At 36.5% G+C, this 19,814-nt stretch overlaps 1 protein-coding gene across 1 annotated transcript; it reads right to left on the bottom strand.

Moving 5' to 3' along the window:
- Positions 1-1,108: 1,108 nt before the first annotated feature.
- On the bottom strand, positions 1,109-18,865 carry LOC118737967 (the record flags this gene model as incomplete). The annotated part of the gene is given in 10 exon segments (XM_036468809.1): positions 1,109-1,289; positions 5,552-6,195; positions 6,408-6,613; positions 6,925-7,189; positions 9,479-9,677; positions 9,880-10,438; positions 10,731-10,967; positions 14,419-14,949; positions 15,059-15,777; positions 18,438-18,865. Coding segments are annotated over 10 exon segments (3,969 nt in total), but the record flags the coding sequence as incomplete, so codon positions are not given.
- Between the last annotated feature and the right edge of the window lie 949 nt (positions 18,866-19,814).

Here is a 19,814-nt window from a genome sequence, read left to right as displayed (position 1 = left end):
TTTGGCCAACCTGTTATATGAGAAACTTTGTTGGCGGTTAGTTGAATCTTAACTTACTGTAAGCAACTTAAAAACCTGTAGATTTTAGATTCTTAAGTTACGACCTTACGAAAATTGAGAGCGGTGAGAGAATCAGGATTGCTTAATTTTCGTTTTGAAATTCTAAAAAATAAAAGAACTCAAACATATTTGTTTGCATGAATTTTTTGATATGTCATTTTAAGCGGCATAATGTCAAAGAGCTGAGAAAGAAAATACAAAAATATTTCCGCTTCTGACTTACATAAGTTGACGTGTTGAGTAATCATTGATGATTTCTTACGGCAAGTTAAATTAAGTTAAGTCTAGATTAACTGAGCTTTAAGTTAAATTTTAACTAACTTGAATAAGTCTAACATTTGACGATTTTTTTATCTCACTGCCACTGCTTAAGAAAAACACCAGAAGCTTGTTTTGCTTTCAAAACAAAAACGTAAAAATAAAATTTATTTTTACTTTCTAAATAAACAAAAAATAACTTTTATTGATTTACTAAGAAAACATAAAACCCAAAAAAAAATTGTTTTTTTTTGCTAAAAATAAACCCCAAAAAAGAACGCTTGTTTTCGGAAAAAAATAAACTACACAATAACGATAATTTTCCGAAAATAATAAAACTAAAAAATATGTTATTTTCTGCAAAAAATAAAACCCAGTAAATAATCATTACAAAGTATTTTTTATTTTTTTGCAATAAAAATCATAACCATTGCTAAAAACAGTTATGTATTAATTCTAATGTATGGTATACAGTTTTATTCGTATTGAAGCGCCTATAAAAAGTATTGATTCTATGAAAAATATTTTTTTTTTTTTTTATAAAACTGTGAAACAAGTGTTACTAAATTGTATATAATTTTAATAATAACTGAGTTTGGCTGCAGAAGTCATGCGATAATGTTTTTCATGAATAAGTTAATAAGTTGAGAATTCTAGGGAGTTAGAAAATTTTTAACCACAGTTTCGTGAGGTTTTGGTGCTTTTTGTTGAAGCATAAAAATTATTTTGCCAAGAGTAATGCGCTAGACTTTGAAATAGTGATCTTTGTAGTTTCATGGATTTTACTTACATGTTGAGTGTATAGCCGTGAATCCAGTCATCTGCTTATTTTTGTCCGTTTTGAATACCATATACAGCTGATTGGTTGTTGATGAAATCGGATATGGTATTTTGTCGCCGCAAAAGTGACCCAGAAGTGAACTACTTTCGGATTCTCCATCGTATACAGCTACATTGTCATAAGCGCATTCCTGAAAATTCAATTTAAATGTTCAGAATTACTGTTCGGACGCGACGCTCTTGGGTGTTTCGAGAGAAATGTGTTGGGTAAGATACATATAGAATTAGAGCGGTAGCGAAAACAGCTGATACCATTTCGTCGCACTTATAACTTAGCTGATCATATTTTGAAAAACGAAACCTTATTTAGAAATAATGAAATGATAACAAATATAAATATAAGGCAAGGGGGAATTATTATAAATTATTTTATTTTAAGCCAGATTTAACGAACCGATTACTGTATTTTTCAACCGACAAAAATAATTCGTGTTGTGTGTTCTTCTCTTTTAAATCTTTGAAAGCAAAGAAAACATACGGCCACCTTTGGCATGTACTGCCGCCATCGTGATAGAAATAAGTCTATCGCCACGAAACGCCGCCGAGCAAACTTCGCATTTCGCTTTGGCTGTGTTCAATTTCATATGCCGGCGGGTGTTCTAATTTTGACAGCGGGAATTTCGCTATGGTGAGTTCGCTGTTCGCCGGCATTGTGTTTCCACCGTTACGGGGTATTGAAAAGTTTGATGCATTGCCAGTTGGTGATAGTAGAAAAAGAGGACTCCCCTCTCTGTTAAAAATACCGCGTGGAGAAGGAATTGACGACAATTGGTATGCCTCATTGGAAAACGACTATATTCGACCAATCACAGAGTAGGGAGGCAAAAATATCACAGCTAAACGGCCAAACACATAAACTTAATTTTGGACTCTAGATTACGATGCCGTTTTCGGAAAACCGGTATCACGTCTAAATTTTGAGATATTTGGGAGGGAAGTTTTAGAGCTCTGCATGTGAAATTTTCGTTGTTTATGACACTGTTCTGGGCGAAGGTATTTTAGGTCCAGCTTTGGAGAATATCGTAGAATGGGATTCAGTTCAGGTCCAAATAGTGTATAACCCAATAAAATTTCAAAATATTATGAAATAAAATATGTTATAACGAAAAAAACATATCTAAACAATCAATTGCATGGGAGCTATGTGTTATAGTGAACCGAATTCGATCATTTCCAAAAGTAGTTAAGGTAATATCTAAAAACAGTCACGTGCAAAATTTGAGTAAAATAACTTTATAACTGAGGGAATTATTAAAAAAAGAGTTAAAATTTAGGCAAATTTTCAAGTACCGTTATCTCGAAAACTGGAGCCAACCTGGCAGCTATCAAAACCTTTGCCCAGAAAAATAGCCTTATTCATAAAAATTAAAGTAGCTTTAACACGTTGGCTGCCAAAGCCTTTTTAGAATTTTGATCGTTCAGTAGTAATGTCATTTAACAATTTTGGTCACCTGAGGCCAACAACTTATTTTTGTTCTTTTTTGTTTCTTAGTGCCTAAAAAAAGTTTTGACTATTCGCGGATTTATTTTGGCCCCTAATTTTGCAGTTATAACGGTTTTTTGTGTCGCACATTTTCGTGCGACATGGCCTGGGAGAACATAAAACATGTTGTGGGGCCACGTCGCACGAAAATGTGCGACAGTAATCTTTTGTAGCTTTTGAGTTGTATTTGATATTTTGACGTAGAATACGTCTTACCTTAAGGTATGGGGGCTATGTTCAAATGTTGTAGCTGTAATTTTTAGAGCTTCACAAAAACGCTTATTGCACGAGAACTAATAAAGCGATTTCAAAGAAAAGTGTGGCGTTTCAAAGATAAAATTCCAAACCTGTCGACAGATTAATTTTTGTAAATAACCAATTCGGTTTCTGTCGTAAAAACAACGGTAAACATTACCTTATTTTGGGGTCAATTTTGAGCCTTTAAAGTGCTCTAGTAACTTATTGTTGGCATATATAACTTTCATTTTCGGGATATAGGTTCTTTGGAGCAGTAGAAATATTATCGGGTACAAATTTTATATAAATTTAACAAATATTGAGCATTTTAAGGCAAAAAATTGTTGAAAAAATTTGCAAATTTTTTTCATTACCAAAATGCTCGAAAACTGCTCGAATGATTTTGTTTTTGTTTTCTTTAATCAAAAATTCAAGAGTTTTCCTTTCGTTTGGTATATGGGAAGTATTGGTTGATATCTTCTATATATGTTTATTTAATTCAAATATATGGGCATAAATGATTTTCCATACAAAATCACCTCGTCATCATTTTGCAAACACGTGCATATGTTGGAAGTGTGGGAAGGAGACAAAAAGTATGTATGTATGTGTCCGTAAGTACATATTTCGGGGTTTATCGGTATAATAATCGATACTTTGTCGGTTTTATTACCGATGTTTTTATCGATTTTGCTATCGAAATTTTTATCCATAATGTTATTGATTTTGCTATCGATATTTTCGGAACTTATCGATATAATGATCGATACTTTTATCGATTTTGTTATCGATATTTTTTATCGATTTTGTTATCGATTGTGTAATCGATTTTGCTATCGATTTTGTCATCGATACTTTTGTCGGTTTTGTTACCGATATTTTTATCGATTTTGCTATCGATATTGTTATAGATTTTTTTATAGGTTTTATATTCGATATTTTTATTGATGTTGCTATCGATATTGGTATCGACATTTTTATGGATTTTGTTATGGATTTTGTTATCGACTTTATAATCGATTTTGTTATCGACTTTTTTATCGATTTTGTAATCGATATTTTGATAGATTTTGTAATCGATTTTGTAATCAGTATTGTTATCGATTTTGCTATCGATTTTGCTTTCGATATTTTTTCGATTTTGATATCAATATTTTCATCGATTTCTTTATCGATGTTTTTATCGATTTTGCTACCGATATTATTATCGCTTTTGTTATCGATATTTTTTGCTTAGTGTGTGCTTTTGTTTTTTTACTTGGATATGCTCTTAACCATACCACGTATTCTACGTTTAAATTTAGCGGCTGTATCTCCGATACAGCCTGCAGGCCAATACGAAGGCGCTGGACTGTTCCTTTTTTTGTTTTATTTTACTTAGTTTTCCAATTTCGCGTTCACGAAAATGTGCAACAGTAATTTTTTGTAGTCTTTGCGTTATGTTTGATTAATTATTAATTTAATAAATCTAAGAATTAATTAATTAGTTTAATTATATTTATTTAAGAATTAATTTTGATAAATTTACATTTTAATTGCATTATTTTTGCACTGAACTCCAATAACAAATTGAATTTTTAATTTTAAGTTTATTGTTTTTTTACTGATCTCCAAATTGAATTTCTAATTTTATGTTTATTGTTTTTCTACTGATCTCCATTTGAATTTACATACATATATATTTTTATATTTTTTTTGCTCATAAATGAATTGATTTTTAAAAGAATTGATAAATGACAAATTTAAATTTCCAACTTTTTTATTATCCAAAAAAATACCATTAAAATACACAGCGGCCATGGGAAATACACCAAAATGTTCACCACAGGCCAGAGAATCCAAATTCCATGTAAAATTCCATATTAAAATGTACGAATATGTGCGACGTGGCCTCAGGGTAACATTTAGGGGTCGCACGAAAATGTGCGACGTGGCCTCAGGGTAACATTTAGGTGTCGCACGAAAATGTGCGACGTGGCCTCAGGGTAACATCTGGGTGTCGCATGAAAACGTGCGACGTGGCAGCCAACGTGTCAAAAAAGTTTTATAAATTGATAAATGTATGAAAACGTCAATTTATAAAGCTCTTAAATCTACATTATTTTTTATGAATAAGGCCAAAAGAGTTTACAGCCTGAGCACAGTGTTATAACGAACAAAAATCTAAAACTTACCTCCTAAATATCTCGAAATTTTGACGTAATACGGATTTTCTGAAATCGGCATCGTAGAAGCCAAAATTAAGTTGACGGGTTTGGTCGTTTAGCTGTGATATTTCAAAACTTTAAAAATTTTGTACAGTGTTATACTTTGTCATATCAGCAATACACTCAAAGGTATGAGAAACAAGTAATTTTTAGCAAAAAAAACCGACTTCAACTCTCATATAAAAAAAAAATATATATATATATATCATGATCCACTGATCGGATCTTAACCAGATTAGTATGGGACCACCTCTGAGACACTACCTTGTCGAAATCGGCTGACGTGGTCCAAAGTTATGCGGTAGCATACATAAAAAAAAAATAAAAAAAAAAATAAAAATATTCCGACCAACTGATAACCTCCTCATTTTTTGGAAGTCGGTTAAAAAAGCCACGTATCTACTATTTACAGTTTGAGTCTACCACGTTTGCACCATGCGCATTCATTACCACTTGGCTCACTCACCTGATGAGACTCCACGTTGAATTCATTGAATATCAGCTTGATGCGATGACCCGGTGTGGTTGAAAAGTGCCATACGCAATCAGCATTCGGTGGATAGAGATCCGGGAAGTTTGGACTGTAGATGGTGCCAAAAGGTGCCGATATTTCATGTTTACATTCGCCTTCTTTGCAATCGTGTCCATTCTCATGTAGCGAATAGCCATTGTGACAGAAACACATATAGGAGCCGATTGTGTTACGACACTCATGCTGGCAGCCACCATTGTTCGTGGAACACTCATCAATATCCGTGAAGAATACTGCAGCGAAGCCAGTGCCTTGTATAGTCTTATCAGAATGGAATTCAACGCGCAGCGCATTGCCCTCCGAGGTGGCTGTGGGTGGTATGGCTGTGCCGCAATATGTACCAATGCGCTTTAGGCGATTCTCGCTTAATTTTGAGTAAATAGTGACCGAGTCGTAGCCGCAATCCGTTTGTTGTTGTGTATTGCCCTCGAGATCGAAATGCGTGAAGTTGAGCGATATCTTGTGTTTTGGCGGAGCAATAATTTCCCAAATACATTCCTTTAGCACGGGATAGGCATCCGGGAACGATGGCGAACTTATGGTACCATTGGGGTATTCAATGACGCCACCGCAAGCATCTGTGGTTAATAGAAGGAGCAGAGAATTGCAAGGAGGTGAATGAGAAGGCGTTAAAAACAAAACTGTTGACAGGTGAAGTAGTAAGGAGAATATATGTATAAATGGGAAAGAATCTTTCAAATTTTCTTGCATGTTTAACTATACATATTGTAAATATGTATGTACCATTATTTATACACCCACATACGTGCATACATATTTAAGTACATACCTTCACAATGCTTTTTGTCGCTATGCAATTCATAGCCAATATGACAGCTACACTCGTAACCACCCAACGTATTTATGCAGTCATGCTCGCAGCCATGATTCTGTGTCTCGCACTCGTCTACCTCCTTCATGAAAATGGCTGAGAAGCCGGCCTTCTGTACGGATGAGTCCGACAAGAATTTCACATACATAGCATTGCCACTTGACCTACAAAGTGAAAACAACAAAAACAACAACAAGAGAAATAATGTAGAAAATGAATAAAGTGAAGTAAGGAAAAGTTTCACTTTTGATTTTGCTTTCAGTCGCGCCGGCACACTTGCTTGTTATCAGCATATCCAAACAGCACTTACTTAGGCGACGAACTAAAGGATCGTCCGACAATTCGAACAGAAGACAGAACTCTTTTTCGTTCGCCAAGTGTATCAGTGCATACTACGAGTGTTTGTAAGCTACTTACATATACATATGTATATGTACATACTAGTACATATTTATATTTATACGGATGCACTCACTTCATGTTCGGTGGTGGTTTGTAGCCGCAAAAAACGCCAATCAATTGCGCATCCTCCGTGGCACCGTCTCGCACCTCGACGTAATCATACACACAGCTGTCGTGATTCTCCACTTCGAAAGATTGGAACTTAAGCGCCACTTGGTAGCCTCTTGGCACAGTGATTTTCCACACGCACTCTTTGCTTGGCAGGTAATCCAGTGGATAGTTGGGCGATTCTAAACGACCCTCGGAATCGTCGACAGACATCTCACCGCCACAGATGACTGCAAGTGCGGAAAGAGGAAAACAAGTATATGTATCCAAGTAAGCTTGGGAGAGTGTAAGTATGTAAGGAAGTATGTATGTATGCATGGGGAGGTGTGAATGAGCCGTGATGACTCGTGACAAAGTGGAATTGTTGAATGGTTGACTTGCTGCTGTGAATGCAGCTTAAAAAGCGGATGCGGAGTAGGTACAAGTAATCAGGATGTAACAGAAATGCTAAAGCTAAGTGCATTTTTTAAAATAGCAGCAGGAAAAGCTCTCAATTTGTTTCCTTCATCTTTTTTTTGTGACGTGGCTAAATGGAATAATACAATTGCTAACTGAAAGGAGTAGATCAGTATAATACAAAATTCATCTGTTAGTAACTGCTTCTTATGCAGCCCAGCAGAAAATCTGTGATTGCTTCTTGTGTGTACAAATTAAAATTTCTGATCTAAACCGTTTCGTGGCATTTAGGGACCAGTTCTGGACAATTTGAGTTAATTCAGGACTATTTCAGCAACATTTACGGATTTTCTGTAATTCTTTGGGCCTTTTCTGAAATACATTTGTGTTTTTCTGAAATACTGTTGAAAAAGGTGTAGCTCATGAGTATTTTATGACTAGTTTGGGATACTTTTGGGACTACTAGGGACCATTTCGAGACCGTTTCTATACTTGTTCGATATCCTTTCGGGTCAAGGTCACGACTTATGCAGAACCATTTCAAACAATTCTGGCACTTACCATGGAATAATCCTGAAATAGTTGTGAGCTATTCCGGAAGTGGCTATGAAAAAGGCAGTCCCGACAAAATGAATGAATCCTATTTATGTATTTAACTGAATCGCTTAATGCTTGGCCAAGTCGTACACATTTTTTTGCGTATCAAATTTCACGAGATCCTGGTACTCACGCCTTTTTTACGAGGAGTATTTCATACCCATTGATAAGATTTGAAGGCTAAGTTATAAATTCTAGAGTTTTGTGGCAGTGTGAGAAACAATATAGGTATTCACCAAATTGCACAGTGGGCCTGACACTCTGGCAAAAAAGCAGATGAGCTCAAGCAACGACTGTTGATAAACGTCGTTGCTTCAGCTGATCTGCTCTTTTGCCAGACTGCCAGGCCACTTGCCCACTTTGGTGAATACTACTTATAGTGTATAATTTAAAATGTGCAATCACCTCTAGCTAAAAGGATAATCTCAAATGGAAACACATGTTTTTCTAACGAAAGTATGGACTTTTTACTCAATAAATGTATACACGCCTTTTATTATAGGCTCTAACCTATTAAATTCCATTGGAAAGTGAGTTTTAAAGTTACTTCAAACAGCTAAAGGACATATCGTACCCACTTCGCTTCAACACCTAGCATATGTGTCATTGCGTTATATTCTAGTAGACATGGTCCTGCAGCTTAACATTTGGCTATATTACCTCTACAAATCTTACGTGATGTGTAATAGGAAATTTTATTATCAAATATTAGGTATCTTAACAACTATCTAGTTCCCCTAACTGCTCATAATGATAGGAGTTAAGTGATTATAATGTTCTATGAAAAAAATTCTTGTTAAATTTCAATATACGTCTATACTGAACAATCTACTCTCAGAGATATCAAGCGAACGACAACTCTTACCAACAGTCGTTACCTTGGCCTCAGTAGGCAATTTAAAGCCGGCCTCGACGAACAAAAATTAGGCATCGTGCCTGTCTTTTTATATATCGCATGTCGTGGGCAGTGTCGAACAAATATGAGAAAGATTCGGGGGCTTTCGAGAGAAATATTCTGTGTAAGATCTATGACCCTATTCACGTGAATGGCGTGTACCGAAGGAATTAGTGTGAACAACTAACATAACTTTGCAAAAGAGACAAGCGATTGGCTAAGTTTTTTGGTTGCAACTGGTTGTCTGAAACTGACTTACAAATATAATTTCAAAGCAAAACAACTGTTCGTTCAATATTAGCTGCATATTCAGGACCTCGAGTAAAACTAACCAAAAATTCATTTGATATTTAATGACCTATCTTATTGGTATATGAATTTGCATTCTTACATATCGCACCCGATATTCAAAGCACATGCCAATTATATGGGCAAGCAAGACTCTACCTTGGGTTTTTTCAACAAATTATAACAAAAATTTGCTCCAGCTTTTTCTACAAGGTAAATAAAATTTCTGTGCACATTTTAGTGTATAATTTCAAAAATGCTAAATTTCGAGTTGTGTCGCTTTTGAAGATGCGTGTGCAATGTGTACATAGTACATATGTGCGGATATATGAGGTACACTCACCATCAAATTCTGCCTTGAAACCCCGATAGCCTTCCATGCGATGTGTATTGACATACGTCAAAAGCATACGACTCGATTCTGTTTTCAAAATTTCTCCATTTACTTTACCGCAGAAACGCTTAATCAGAGGTGATTTATAATAATAACCATCTCGCACCTCCAAGTAATCCGTTTGACAGTTGTTCGACTTGAAAATATTCTGTAAAATTCAAAAGAGAGAAGAAAATATTCAACAAATGTTCGACGCATTAAATTCAATAGCAGAAATTAGTCATGGTTTTTCAAAAAATGACTGCCGCCAAGCCAAGGAAAACGAATAAACCAAAAATCTACTTTTACTTTTAATTTAAAAATTTGTTCATGTTGTCCGCCTTGAGGGCAAGCAAGTAAATGCTACCTACCAAATTTTCCAGTTTCAACACAACGCGCTCGCCATGTGTAGCTGTAATGCGCCATTCACACTGCTCCGTCTCGTTGGTCAATGCACCAGCCGTATAGTATGACGGACTGGCAAATATGCCGGTATTCTCTTGAAATGTACGACCGCACTTGGGGCACTTGTAGAGTAAATTCGCTTGTGCAACATCACCGGAACTCAAGCGTAAACGTTGACCAATTTCAGGACGCTTTTTGCCTTTCACTTCAATGGGTAGAATGGTGTCGAGGTAGGTGCCTTTGGAGAATGTGTTGCGCGCATAGTGCATAATGGAGTCATAGTCATAGGGCAGCCCCAGTGAGTCGACCTCCTCCGGTGTCAATTTGTTGAAATTGTAGTCTTGACCCTTCATGATGTTGTTGTGCTCGATGACGACGTGCTTTTCGCGATCGGGACGGGTGTGCTCATGCCAAAAGCCAACGACATGACCCAGTTCGTGCACTACAATGCCGAATTTGTCGCAATTGCGACCGATTGATATGGCTTGCGCTCCATTGCCGCGTTTGCCAACAAATGAACAGCACCTGTAGCAAAATGGTTGGGTAAGCGAAATGACATTTGTGTTGGCACGGTGGGTGTTTATGTATATGCATGTGTATGTCAGTTTGTATCAGTATATATAAACAAATGTTTTTATGTATGTATGCATGTAGTATGTATTTTAGTGCGTCCATACTTGCGTATAAAGAATAAAACAATTAGTTTGCGAAAAGCGTAGTTATGATGGTATTTAGTGTAAATGTTGGTACAAATGTATCTTTAGAGCAAAAACAAAGCCAATTACTTTGATTTCATTATTGTCCATGCTGAACTCACCCACAACTACGTACTGTGAATACAATGAAATTTGGATGTATTTCGGGATCACGTTCAATAAATTTGATGCAAGTAGAGTTTTCCCAATGACGCATTGCCTGCTTGAAAAGCGCCTTGTGCAGACCACTGAAGTTGCCGTCGATTTCATACGGTATGACACCGTAATCCCACACTCGCTCCTTTTTGGCAGTTACAGCGCGCACCATGCGATTGCGATGCCTTAAGTGCTTTGAATTTCTGTTTAGAAATATGCAATGATTTTAGTAAACTATTATAGTAAGAATAAAGTGCAACGTCATTAAAGTTTGAACTCCATACAAAACTTTTCAGGTGTTCACTATTAAAATTAATCATGCCCAACGCTGTCAGAACTCCATAGGCAAGTGCCTTGCGCTGGGCATGCCTGATTAAGACCATTAACGAAGCAAATATAGGGACCCAAAGGCCCATCTCTTAAACAAGTTACACGATTTGAAGATGGACGCATTATTCCCTAATATCTGCTTATTACACATAATTTTCTGCACTATGCCAGTAACTGTTGTTGCCGGTGGCGAAATTTTATTCAACCTATTACTTAGCACATATTACGAATTTTTTACGTTCTTCGATGAACCTAACTAGCCTTCGAACTTTGTCACTGGAGTCATCTCTGGCTCGTACCATTGATTTTTTCTAATAAACTCACACAAGAACGTGACGATAGTTTACTCTATTCACAAGCCTATTCTGATCGTTACCGAATATTTTGTAATCGAAAAATTAAAAATTTTCATTAACAGAAGCTGAAACTGGAAATTTAGTTGCCGCACAGAGGTGTATTTGCATAGTAAAATCGGTCAATATTATTTTATGTGTTTTTCTACTCGGTAAATAAAATAATCATAATTAGGCATTAAAAGGATAAAAATTACTACTTAAAATTATCTTAGGATCACTTTCGTGAAATATTCAAATAGTTATATTCAGCTACCATAAGTCCAGAAAAAAACTTTTTCAGAAAAAGACAAGAACGGAACTCGTTTTCATGAACATATTTAGGCAGACGAGTTCGGATGTGCACTTTGTTCTTTCAGACCGGCTCTTCAGATTGCGAATTGTGCAAATTTTTCGTTGCTAAAGTTTTGATGCTTCTTCAATTTCAGTTAAATAAATAACTAAAAAAATGTTCTAAGGACACAATTGTTCTCGCCGAAGCCGATTAGAGAGTATTATTGTCCAGTTTCATAGTCCCTCATAAGATCTCCCGAGGTCTTTAAAATTAAAGGGTATGCAACTCAGTAAATTTGTGTACCCAGCTCCAATGAAAGCTGTTGAATTTCAAATATACTTCCCAGCATCCGTTTTCTTTGACAAATAGTATTCGATCAATTTTTTTTAACAATGCGACAATCTACTCTACTTATAACTAGACATTAAACATTTCTGTAAATAAAAACCAAAATTACAATTTAATGATTAATCGTGTTTCGTCCTTCGAAAATCAAAATATAGCACATGGGAGAAAATTATTTTTACTTTAATTGCTCAACGATATTTGTAGTTACATGTATTTCAAGGAACCAAACTTTGACAAACCCTGGCAAGTAAACAAAAATATCAATACATAAGAATTAAAAAAAAAAAATATTAAAAATATCAAAATGGACCGATTTTAAATTTTCTAAAAGAAGACCATATTAAAAGCAATTCACTCAAATTTAGTCCAAAATGATGGAAATGACCTTCTTCTTCCATGTTCAAAAGGTTTTTTGTTGAAATACATACATAGGTCTTCACTAAAATACAATTACCGACGAAACAAGTAGAACGACTGACAGCGTGCAGAACAAAAAAAAAAAAAAAAACGATCACAACATTGACTGTTTACAGGTTGACGTATGGATGTCAAAGGGACAGCAGCCGGGGAGTTTTCATGGCTACTTTTCAATAAATCGGATACTTAGCTTTAGAAATAGTATGTTTAACTGGACTTTTGCCAAAATTGGCAAATGTGACTATTGACTGGGTTTTGTGTACAAATACTCCTATGTGTGCCGGTTAAAAAATTTTGGTATCAGCGCAGAGGAGACCTGTAAACAGTTTTTATTAATGTTTTGTGTTTTGTAATTTTTTGGCCAACTAACAATTATGTACGTAAATTCAACAAGTTTATTGAGCTTGAGGCACTTTCTAATGAATGTAGACTTATTGTGACCCAATCCTCCCCATTTTTTTTTTCAAACTTAGGTGTTTCTAATAAAAGAGAGAGAACAAAAAAAATTTTTATCGAAATCGGATGAAATTTAATGTTTTGGCATAGAAGAGTGGAGTGCGTGGCAACTAGCCTATCTTTACCATCTATATATATAATCTATATATATAATACGCGAAGGAATTTTTTGTGCAGCATTAAATATCTGTACCGTTCGCCCGATTTTCAAAAATGAGAAGTCAAATTAAAGCGCTTGGTCTGTAGATGTGCAATAAGGTTTTACTTTTGCGAAAAGAGTTGCCACCTGATAAAAAATTGCATTCAAATAATTTAATAATCAATGCCATCAGATCCACACCGTTCGTTCGATTTTAAAAAGTGAGGCGTCAAATCAAAGGGCTCTGACTTTAGGTGTGCAATAATCATTTTTTGTTCCGCATTAAAGATCTGCACCGTTCGTTCGATTTTCAAAAATGGAGTGTCAAATTAACGCGCACACTGGTAAAATACAAACTGGTTTTATTTTTTCGAAAGGAGTTGCCACCTGTAGAACAATTGAATATACACTATATAATAAGCAATGACGTCATAACAGCACCGTTCATTTGATTTTCCAAAATAAGGCGTCAAATTAAAACTCTTGGACTGCAGATATGCAATAACTTTACTTTTACTTTTTTGAAAAGGGTTGCCACCATTGAAAAAATTTCTTTCAAATTATCTAAAAATATCAATTATTAAAAAATGGGTATCAGTGGAAAGGGGTTTGAAAATATTTGTTTCTTAACTTAACTTTAGGAGGGTTGCCACCTGTTTAAAAAATTAAATTAAAATTAAATTCAATTTGAATTAAGAAAATTAATTAGGAGAAATATGTTTCAACATATGGGCGCTTAACGAAAGGGGCTTCATAAGGTGGCCGTTTGAAAATATTTTGAAGAGGGTTGCCACCTTCTTGCAATGTCGAATTTAATTAACTCATCCAGAAGTTATATGAAATGTCAAAATATGATGTGAAACGAAAGAACATTAAGAGGACTTTAGTTTGAACACACAAAATATTTTTGAGGTCTTGTATTTCAAAATTCCCTTTTCTTTAGAAAAATTATAGTACATACAAGGTTCAGCGGAATCGGTGCACGTTAACAATTCTTTCCACCTGCCTCCAAATAGTCGAAGGACCCCTCTGCGGTCGATTTGTACACTTGGCGCAACTTCGGAAGAAAGGGGCAATAGGCGAAGCTTGTGGTCTCGCTCAAAACCGAAAAATGGTTGCGTGCCAAATAAAGAGGAAAAGAAAAAACTACTATCTCTTAAATTTTGGTACCAAGTTTGGAAGGTTTAGGATATGTCGTAGTGGCTTCGTGGGCACCCGACAGTCTCCGAAGAGTAGTATGTACCTACGGCCCTCAACATATTGACTTTTACAGCCATTAGCAGACCGCATCAAAGATTTCATAGCAGCATTTGGAGATTTTTGCAAAGCATACTTACTCAGCTTTTTGTAGTTCTATTTCTAATGGCGTTTGTATATTGCTGCCAGTACCCGCACTAATTCCGTCACTGCGGTCGCTACTGGCTATGGAATCGTACGCGTCGAATTCAACTCTACCGCCCACAGCTTCCAGTTCATCGCTTGGTGTTGCAGAATAATTGAAATTTTTGGCTAGACTTTGCTCCATTTGCAACGCTGGCATCCATTGATGGTGGCGTTGATGGTGCTGTTGCGGTTCTGGCGCCAGCTGTTGCTTGTGCTTTCCGTACTCGTGTTCCAGCGGTCGTTCATTGGCGAATTCTATTTTATCTGCTCCAGGTGTTGCTGTTGCTGTTACTCCAATTTTCGTTGTTTGCTTCTTGTTATGTGTTTTGTGGTTGGCGCCATGGTGGCCGCCCACGTTGTGTGTTGGCCGCTGGTGGCGTACTTGCGCTGGATAATCGTGAATGGTATGCACTGGCCGATTGAGTTCTTCCTTTAGGCGTTCCAGCTTCGCATTAAAGTCTGCATGTCGCATTTCTGAGCTGCGTCTGTAATGAAAGTTAATTAAGTGCGATTGGTTTGTGGTTCGAGTACATATTGTGTGGCCTATTTGTACTAGCATACACTATGCAATGCAGTGTTAGTCATTCAATTTACCTATGCTTGCGCCCACGGCGATGTCGTCGTCGTACTGCACCCTCAGCATGCAAAAAATCCACATCATCAAGCTTCATGCCATTACCACCCGAATTACTGTAAACATTCGGCATTGTTGAGCGTTGCGTAGGTACCGATGTCGGCAGTATGACCATGCGACGTTCGGCCACGAAATTGTTACCTGAATCCATTTCAATGTCCTTCGTATTCGATTGAATTTTTCGTTGATCAACATTGCGATTATTTATGGCTGCTGCGGCTTTACGTTGCTTCTCTACTTCGACTGCTTTCTCAATCGGTGTGCGTCCGAAAGCTCCACCTGCGCCATTGCTATCGACGCTACTAACTGCTGGTCCGAAATACTCCCCACTGCGGTGTAAAGCAATCGACTCTACTTTTCCGTTTGCATCAAAAGTTGTGGCTTTTCCTGGACGTGTGTGCATTCCACCACCGCTGCTAAGAGCGCGCTGCCGTAGTTGTTGTTGTTGATGCGCACCTAGCGGTTGTGTTTCATTCGTGTCCGTATTTGCGGATTTTCCGCGCGTAGCTGGCTTGGAATCGAAAAATGAACCATCAACTGGATGGTAAATGGGGTTCGGTTTGTAGCGTTGGCCGTTGTCGTTGTTGTTATTGCTACTGATAACTTCATTTTTTAAGTTTTTCATCAAATAGTCGGTGTTTAACGAAAAACTTGTGGGTTTTACCGGTTCATTGGCCGACTAGGCATCGCAGTTCACGAGAAAAATAAAATGAGAGAACAAACAAAAGGAAGAGAATTGAGACGCGCTGCACAGATGAAGTGTTGAATTAAACTGCCTTGTTGGAAGCGTAAACATTGCGAGCTCAACATCCAACAAGTGAAAAAATTAATGTTTGACTAGTGCTTAGACGCACAATAAAAATCAGAGTTTTTATGGACTTTTGGTAGCTTTGCTAAATTCACGCCGTTGCTTCAAAATTTGCCACCCACGAAAGCACATACATTTAGATACATACATATGTACTAAACATGTTCATATTTACCCTTCGGTAAAATAAGGAAAATTTTTCAGACGTGTGCTAAACTTTAAGTCAATAATGCACTTTTGAATGAAGTATACGGTATGTGTGATCTTTCACGCACTTCATCTAAAAAGTTGCCAATATTACAACAAATTCTTACAAATTTATATATTTTATGACTTTAATGAAATTCCATAACCATTGCCAGGGTATTGCCTATTTATTGAGGATTAAATCTCCGGATATCTTCTATGATCTGTTCCAAGGTGAAATCTATCACTCACAACAAGTGATCCGCGAAAATCAAATTACTCTAAATTCTAGTAAGATGGAGCTCGTCTTCTTCATTTGTAAGTATAAGATACTCTACTTAACTCTAGCCTCAATCGGAGGCGTTCGCCTGGCCTATTCTGATAGAGTCAGTTGGGAAGCTGTCGTGGAGACTAAATACAAAACCGAATCCTCACTCACTGTTAAACTTCTTAGTGGACGATGAAGTAGAATTAATTTAACAATTTCTCTAAATGTACCCAACCTTAATGGGACCTCAATAAAAACACTAACTAGTACCGAGAGCTCCCCAGGACTGTCATTCTCCGCCAGCCAAACTTCGTTGTTGGCTCAAAAAATGTTTCACTACAGCTCAGCAGTTAGTGTTTGTAGGGCCATATAAGAACACTGATTGTTATGGTCTTCTGTATGATTTCGTTTCTGCAGCTTCTACAGAACTCATTGGAGGCCAGGCCCAGCTATTTGTTGTGAATGCCAACCGGTCAACGCTACTTAACTCGCAACGTCTGAAGTTTGGCTGTGGTGTAATTTTCCAGCCATGAACCGATTGCTGAAGCTTGTGGAGGAGAGTTTATCTTCTTATAGTTTAGATTGTAGACCTCTATTATGGTCGATGTGAAAACGTCCCAAGGTAAGTCATCAGCAGCCATATTTTCGGGAATTTTGGGATAATCAGCGGCCCAAACTAAAAATACTTCGAATTGATTCTAAGTATGTACATTCAATAGTGTTCTTCACTCAATAGCCATCTTAAATGATAATCTGCACGCCTGTTGGTAGCGTAAGCAACTGCACTTCAAAAGGAGACAGCCCTCGGCGATACATGATATGAAAATGAGCTTGGTTTCTTTACTCTCTCCCGAATACTTAATTTTCAACTTCAAACTACGATTCCCTTTTTTAGATAATCGTAGGTTTTGGGTATTCAACTTTGAAAATTAACAAGCAAGAAACTTTAAGTTCGGGCGTAGCCGAACATTAAATACCCGGCGCAAGTATTAAATATATGTCTTTCACCTTTCCGAAATCTACCGCTACATGGAAAGCTGTGGTGGTTTTACGCTTATTTTAAAAATCTTCGATAGAACGTTCAGTTAGACATAATGAGATAAACTTGTGTAGTCATATATGGGCGGTATCACGCCCATTTTCCAAAATTCCAAATAATGTTACTTCTTTCCAAGGGATTGCTAGTATAAATTTTGAGTTAATTAGCGCCTTTAAATTTCGAAATATCGAGGTTTATATGAAAAGTGGCCGAAATTTTAGTCTGATTTCAATAATTTTCAAGGTTTTGCTTTAATGTGGCAAGCGCAATAACCATACCGAGTTTAGTACAAATTAGTAGAACGGTTACCGAGATGCATATATGTGATCATAAGTGGGCGGCGCCACGCCAATTTTCCAAAATTTTATCATAAATAAACGTGTTGCTTGGAAAATAATTATTGCTAGCATCAATTTTGAATAAATTAGCTTTAATATTTACTGATTTATCGAAGATTTCGTATTTCTCTAAATTACCGTTATATGCGATTTGGGTGTGGTTATTTTCAGATTTAAAAAATTTTCATCCATCTGGTATGTTGTACCAAGGCCAACAACTATGCTAGTTTGGGAGAAATTGGTGGAGCGGTTACCAAGATATACATATGTGGGCGTGGCTACGCCCATTTTCCAAAAATGTATAATGTTATTATTTTTCGTCTAAAAATTATTGTAAATATCAATCTTGAGTGAATAATCTTCAGTAGTTAATAAAATATCGCATTTTCGTATTTCTGAAAACTACCGTTATATGGGAGGTAAGCGTGGTTATTGTACAATTTTGTCATTTTTAAATACCGTCCGCCCAAGTTTCGTAAAGATATTTCAATTTTTACTCGAGTTATGTGTGCACAGACGGACGGCTTGACACTGTAATGCGGAAGTCCTTAGACTACTAAATATAAAAATCGTTCTTTGTAATATCGGGTTTAAAGTTAAGTCTAATATAGACTAGAATGCAGATTGTGAGTACATTAAAATATGTAAAACAAATTTATTCAAATGTATGTATGTATATGTATAATTAAAGAAGACTCACCAAAGCTGCATCATTGCGGTTACGTTCATTTTTATTGTTGTTGTAGTCATAACGTGAACTCGGTAGTTTGGTTTTCTTGCGTATAATATGTGTCAGACCCTCCTCCTCCACTTGCAAGCCTTCGTGATAAACTTCCTGCTTGAGTATCTCCAATTCTTGTTGGAAAGATGCATTGAATTTAGTAGCGGGTGCAACTTTTTCAACGATTGTCAGCCTGTCAGCTGGTGCATCCGATTGCCATTCCCAGGCGGTATCCTTTTCATTCACATTTCGTTTAGGCAAGCTTTCACTATCCTCACTACCGGTGATTTCGTCGTCGTCTTCGTTGTCATGTGATCCGGCTTCTATGGGTATAATCAGAGTGCGCGCCACAATTGGGTCACCGTCATAATTAATGTCGGGCAAGGCGATATCTCCCATAAAACCACCTGTGGGAAAAACAGGAAAAAACAATTGGAATTTTAATTGAATTTCAATGATAAGCTGCAGGCAAGATAGTGAAAGAATGTATGCATGCGCGCAATTGTTCGTGCAACCAAAAACTGGTGTACTTAAATAAATACTCATACATAAGGATAATGCAAATAATAGCCAATTTAAGTGCGTCTGTTTGCACATAATTGGTGAGATAAAATATTTTTATTTAACTGAGCATTCATTAATTATTTCCGGCGCACGGTGTGCTTTTTTAACACTCTATCTGAATTAATCGTAGCGTTTTCGACGGAAGCAACATTATGATATGACACAAACTGGTTTGTAAAGCTAATGTAATTGCCTTTCACGGAAAAATATTGCCATTGAACCACAACTACTCCTTGACCTCAAAAACATTGGTCAAAAATAGTGTTCTTCGAAAAAACCTGCAAAATCCAACGGACTTATTTCCAAAAAATTGTAAGTTATATTATATTAATATTATAAATTTTGAGACGAGCAACTCGAATCCAAGGTTTAAAAACCAAAAAAATATTTGAAACCCCTCAATTTGAAAAATTCATTATATATTGCATTTCTTATGATTTGCATGCAGCTGTGCATCCTTCACACAATTTTATATCCCTCGAACAACAAAAAAAATTTTAGTGCAATTCAAGACCTTTAATTTGAAGAACACCCTATTCACACAATTCGGTTCAAAAACGCCCTATCTCCACATATTTTCAAAATATTTTCAGTTTAGATAGGACGTTTTCGAACTGGCTGCCGAGATAGCTCGATGTTCCACTCAGGTGTACATACATATGTATGGAGCCAGTCCCATAAGGCACTTTATTAAAATGTCTATTGGTTACGGGAAAGACGAACCCATCGGATCTCTATGTCACAAAATCCATGAAAACAAAAAAATTATACCAAATTCAGATACTCCAATTC

The sequence above is a fragment of the Rhagoletis pomonella genome, unplaced genomic scaffold (genome assembly GCF_013731165.1).
Source record: "Rhagoletis pomonella isolate Grant_MI unplaced genomic scaffold, Rhpom_1.0 Rhpom_scaffold_00004, whole genome shotgun sequence".
NCBI lineage: Eukaryota > Metazoa > Arthropoda > Insecta > Diptera > Tephritidae > Rhagoletis > Rhagoletis pomonella.
Note: the sequence above shows the minus strand (reverse complement) of the source record. Positions and strands in the feature narration are given on the sequence as shown.